Source organism: Amphibalanus amphitrite, unplaced genomic scaffold, assembly GCF_019059575.1.
Source record: "Amphibalanus amphitrite isolate SeventyFive unplaced genomic scaffold, NRLGWU_Aamphi_draft 001260F_arrow, whole genome shotgun sequence".
Classification (NCBI taxonomy): domain Eukaryota; kingdom Metazoa; phylum Arthropoda; class Thecostraca; order Balanomorpha; family Balanidae; genus Amphibalanus; species Amphibalanus amphitrite.
This window is the reverse complement of record NW_024882753.1, coordinates 39,896-45,895: the sequence shown is the minus strand read 5'-3', so window position 1 is coordinate 45,895 and position 6,000 is coordinate 39,896. Positions and strand designations below refer to the sequence as shown.

At 49.6% G+C, this 6,000-nt stretch overlaps 1 protein-coding gene across 3 annotated transcripts in view; it reads right to left on the bottom strand.

The window, feature by feature from the left end:
- Nucleotides 1–209: 209 nt before the first annotated feature.
- The window catches only part of LOC122371574 (RING-box protein 2-like), a 39,552-nt gene continuing 33,761 nt past the window's right edge, over nucleotides 210–6,000 (bottom strand). For all 3 annotated transcript variants that reach the window (XM_043347996.1, XM_043347997.1, XM_043347995.1), the window contains exon 3: nucleotides 210–1,662. In XM_043347996.1, the coding sequence (XP_043203931.1) occupies nucleotides 1,487–1,662 (176 nt within the window). In that variant the 3' untranslated portion in view covers nucleotides 210–1,486. The remainder of the gene's footprint in view (nucleotides 1,663–6,000) is intronic.

Here is a 6,000-nt window from a genome sequence, read left to right as displayed (position 1 = left end):
GGGGTCCTGGTGAACGAGGGTCCTTGCATCGGTGTTGGAACAAAGGGAGTCCTTGTTGAGGCTGTGTACGCGATTCGAGCTTAGGAGCTAGTTGAAAACGATGCTTCTGTAAACATGAGTGTCTGATGCGCAGTTTGTTTAGGAATCAGAATGCAGAGATCATGGCCGAGTTTGGTAGTGCGGCTTCATATTAGATGAAGCCGCACAAATTGCCTGCACAAAAGATTTATTTACACAAAAAGCACCTTATTTGCACAGCGACTCATAAACAGCACACCCTCTCCTGAGTTGAACCGGCATGGCAGCGAAGCCTCCCTACCCGTGCTGTCCGTGCCGAGTCTCCGTGACCCGTTCACAGACCCGGCCCGCCCACTGCGGCCGCCATCGACCACACACTGCCTATCGCAGAGGGGCGTATACCCGGCTCAGCCTGAGCGTCCGTTATACCCTGGAAGCTGTAGCATAGCCTACGCTATTGTGACGCTTGTGAACACACTTTCCGACATAAAATTATCCACCAAAAAGCTTTTGAGATAGATCAGTGACATACTTCTCAGACAATCTCTGTGCACAAAAGAGTAAAGACCCATCACAAAAACGGGCTCCGATAACACGCCCTACAGTTTTGGATAAAAGTCAATACAGTAAATACAGTCCGACCTTTTATTCATTCCTACATACCACAGGAAAAAGCAACAAGTGACATTGAACAACAGTACATCGGTTTTCACATTCATCACGTAAATACATCATTTCTCGAAAACCAAGCATGCTGATCAATCCTCACGACCCAACTGGAATTCATGTTAACGAATGTCCACCCACAGAAGCGAAAATCGACGCGAAACTTATTGGTAGCCATCAGAGGTTCGTAGATTTTACAGAGTGATTGGTTCCTTTCGAAACATCTAATGAGCGCCATTTGTGCAGCTCGATCATGGATGAAACAACCCTAGGTAGTGGGCAACCCATGGTTTTACCGTGCAACTAGCCAAAATAGCGTAAATCGCTCAGTAAAAAACGGCATAGCGCAAAGTGTGTAGAACTAAATATAGTTTACCGGATGCAAATTATCTTCAAACAGAAACACATAAAATATAGACGCATCATAATCCAACTGATATGGGCCACAGCGCTAATACGCCGTGCGATCGTGGTACAGTGACACGCACGACGGGCCCCGCCGATGGGCGACGCCCACCCTACTTAGCTCAGAGAATATCGATGACATCATTTCCAGCGGAGTGTTGACATCGCAAACAGTAGGCAATTAAATAACCACGAGTCAACCGGTCGCCCTTCCTTGAACCGCTGCTAGTCGGGCTTACATCAGATCACGTTAAAATCCCGTTAGGTATCTGATGGGTCCTTGTCGATACCCCGTCGATAAGTGCTGCCACCTACCGACAAGAAGAACAAGTTGCGCTACTGATGCCGGCCGCAGGCAGTTCCGCTCCGGCGACAAATCACAAAAGTGATCACCGGATCACTTTCCGATCCGCTGGAAGCTCCAGTCTCTCTGGCAGAGCGGGCAGCGGTTGTTTTTCTGGAGCCACTGTGACATGCAGCAGTTGTGGAACGAGTGGTTACACTCGCCCCAGATAACCACACAGTCGTCCTGCTTGCTGCCCGAGGCCTCCGACTGGCACCGGTAGCACGCGTCTGAAACAGACAGGGGGAGATGGCGTCAAACGGAGAGAATAGACACAGAGCGGGGGCAGATACCGGCATTACGGTCATAGACAGAAGGCGGGATCAAGAGCGAGTCCGTAGAACTCGGACAGAAGACCAAAAGCGAGTCCATAGAAGGGTATAGAAATTAGAAACCAATCCACAGAGAGCAGCGAGAGGACCAGCTAGTCTAAATAAAAGGGTGGGTGTGATAGTGTCTGTGTGGTGTCAGATGATCACTTCGAGAGGGTTGGTGTCAAATGATCCATTTGAGAGAGCCGGAGAGTCTATTCAGAAAACTGTTGGGATAGAGGCAAGCGATAAAAAATATCGATGATCATTGATCCATGCAGCCACGAAACGTAAAACTAAAAAGCTCAGATTACCTAAATCTTATGCATTATGCGTAGTCATGATTCATGTCGAACTTTCTACTAACTACGTCTGTACTTGCGTAAGACCATTTTTTTGGGCGAGGTCTGTTCGAGAAATACCTATCTGCGTTGCCATTTTTCTAAAAATTGAAATGGGGTGATTTATTTTATTGCCCAATTTCCAGACAGATTGCCAACTTTCCAAAGCCCGATTGCATCAGGTTAACTAAACCCTTCCAATATAATGCGCCACAATTTCCATGACCGACATTGAACGCATTTCGGGCTCTTCGCCGTAAACACTCGCAACCCTTGCAACACCTCGCACGAGGCCAAACATCTGTCTCTCAGATGACGTCATGACGCGAACCCCCAGACGGCGAGCCCGTAGCTGCATTCCCTGGCACCGCACCGCCTCTGTGTGTCAGAGGCCGGCAGCTCAGGTGAATGGAACGCACGAGCACCGCTCCGGGGTAGGGGCGGACGTTTCATACATGCAATGATCAGCGAACTATTCTTCATCATCTAATCTAACTACTCGCTCCGTCAGAACAGTCACTCAGGTAGCATAAAGAAAGTTTTAGGAATAAACGTGTCACTGTTGGGAGTCAAAGTGCTCGGTGAATGACGCGACGGCCGCTGGAAAACATAACGTGACGTGGACTTGGAAGTGATGGATGGAGCTGTCATTCTGGCTGGTGATATGAATTGTGACATGCGCTGCATCCAGGGAGGAACCAATGGTGCCCAACTGACCCGAATTATTGAAAAGTACGGTCTGAAGCAGCATATCTCGTCTGCCACATTTCCGAGGTCAGGCTCCATTATTGACGTTATTATCACAAACGCCTGCACCGATGTGACACTCCAAGGAGTCAAGCAGTGCGATTTCAGTCCGCATTTGTTCACCCGCGCGGTGCTCAGGAACTACAAGTCTCGCTCCGTCCCCAGGGTCATAGTGAACCGTAACTGGCGACAAATTGACGGAGACGCCCTGAATGCTGATCTGTGTGCGGTAGATTGGTCACCTGTGTTCAACACTGATGATGTTGCGCGCCAGTATGCATATTTCGTTCAGCGTGTACTGGGAGTGCTAGATGATCACGCACCCCTCCGCCGCATGAAGATCAGAAACCCTGACGCCCCTCCCGTGTCAGATGCGACCCGGCGCATAATGTCAGATCGGCGAGCCGCGCTACGTCAGGGTGACGAGACTGCATACCGCGAGCTGAACCGGCGTGCGCGAGCGGCGATATTGCGAGACTCGAGGGAGGACGTCAGACACCGGATCTCCGAGGCGGGACGATCGGCGATGTTCAGATGTGTGCGGAGTATTATTAGTGGAAAGGCTGTCGGTCAAAAACTACCGGATGTGTCACCAGACACTTTAAACACGTACTTCTCTGAGATCGGTGTGAAGACGGCCCAATCTGTAACTGCCGCGCGTCCCGCTGATTTTCGCGAGCTGCCGGTCAGGCTTCCCCGTGTCTCGACGGCTCAGTTTCGTGTAAGACCTGTGACGATGGGGGAACTGCGCGCGACCGTAATGAGCATGAACAGCAGCGGAACCCGCGACGCAGACGGGCTCACGATGCAGTGGTTGAAGTCCTGTTTTGATACTTTGGCGCATGTCATTCTTTGTCTCGTGAACACCAGTTTCGTTACCAGTGTAGTGCCCACACCATGGAAGCTAGCTGTCATACAACCCATTTACAAGTCTGCCGGTCGGCTCACCGACCCTACCAGTTTCCGGCCTATTTCACTGCTACCCTGTCTCTCAAAGATAACAGACAGACTCGTACACGACCAACTTTACTCCTACTTTACCAACAACAGCCTTTTCACTCCGGCACAACATGGTTTCCGCAAGAACCACTCCACGGAAACAGCACTTGTTCAGGTCACGGATCGCATCCTACAGGCCATGGATGAAGGTCAAGTCAGTCTGCTCGTCTTAATTGATCTGAGTAAGTGTTTTGATGTTGTGAGCCATGTTAAACTGCTGCAAAAACTCAAACTCTATGGGGTGCACACCGATTGGTTTGAAAGTTATCTCTCGGATCACTTTCAGTATGTTCGAATGGACTCGCGGCAACACGGACAGGTGACCTCCCAATCGGCCAGAAACCCAATAGGCGTGTATCAGGGCACATCGCTCGGGCCTCTGATGTACTCGATCGTCTCGAACGATATCAGTTTGTACGTTGAGAACGATGTGACAATCACACAGTACGCTGATGACACCCAGCTACTTGTTACTGGCAAAAAGAATGAGATGGCATCACTCATTCGCCGCATGGAGACTGCACTCAACACCCTTAGTCAATGGTTCGTGCAGAACTCCATGAAGATAAATTCCGGCAAAACACAGCTTATCACGCTTGGCTCACGCCAGATGCTACGCAACATGCCACCCATATCACTCACCTTGAACGGATGCACCATTCACGAGATCGATCGGGTTAAAAACCTAGGTCTGACAATCGACCGCACGCTCTCCTATGAGCTACATATTGACCAGCTGGTCGGCCGATGTACTGGTCTCCTCATAGGCCTGAGTCACGCTAGGCATAGGCTAACGAATGAGACACTGTCTACCATCATCAACGCACTGGTGCTGTCAACAATTAGATATTGTATCAGTGTGTATGGCACAGCAACCGCTACGAATATGTCCAGAGTGCAAAAGGTGATCAATTTCGGTGCAAGAGTGATTACGGGACGGCGTAAGCACAACCACATAAGTGATGCGCTCACCGATCTAGCCTGGCTTCCAGCGCGCGAGTTGGCAATGTACCACACTCTGTGCCTTCTCAAGCGTATTATGGTGACCGGCGAACCTCTCGACATTGCCGAAGGGCTGGTCTCGGTGGGGCAGAGGAGAGAGCGGAGCACGCGGCAGGATGCGAACCTCTCCCTCCCTCGCATACGATCCGAGTCCGGCAGGAGGCGATTTCGCTACCGGGCTGTGTCTACTTTTAACGAGCTGCCAGCGGCCGTTAAACTAAAGACACCGGGTGCTTTTAAGGTACATGTAAAAAAGCACCTGGGCCACTTTTAGACAACAAGTGTTAGGAAGTGTGTGTACTCGTACGTCTGTGTAGTTTTTGAATGATTGTTCATCATGTCCCTTCATCTGACTCGAACTCTAGAATAGCCATGTTATGATGGATGAGTTTTCAAGTGTCAATACAATACAATACAATACAATACGATGGCATTGGTAAGAATAGCGAACATCCACCAAATTTCGCCTGCCGGTCTCACGCGGCTTAAGCGGACAACACAGTCCGGACCCGGCATAGCCCAGAGCGGCCTCTTGTCGGGCTAACGATGACCACGGCCTCAGGCAAACCGACCTCTGAGTGGATTACACCTTTTCAACACGCCGGGTAACGGGCCGCAAAGCAGCGATGCAGCGCCGACAGCATGCGCAACAGTGCCACAGGCCACATACATAGCTGAGGTTAGCTCCACAGTCGACTGTCCACAGGTCATCCACAGAGATAACCGTGAGAAACACCGTAGGCAAGAAGAATAGAAGAGTGAACAGCGTCAAAGCTGACTCAGATCACACATTCAGATCGTCCCTGGGTCTCTATGAGTATTGAATAATGAATAGGTATTATCTTAATGAATCATACATTGTGCAGCGTCGAAAATCTCTGGACATTTAGTTTATCTTTCTTTGGAGTAAATAATTCTATCTTCATAAGGAATCAACTATGGATGATCTTCGTTTTTTTTTTTGCAAAATTGCATTTTACTTCGTGCAATCATTTATCACAATGAATAACATGCCTACATATGTCGTACCTATACCATGATGAGTACGTAGATCGCCAAGGTTTATCCAGACTCCATTACGAAGTTTCGGAAAACAGGACCTCGCCAGACGCCGGCTAAAACTCATGACCCATTCGGCAACAACAAAGCGGCCGGCAAAGTTCTGAGA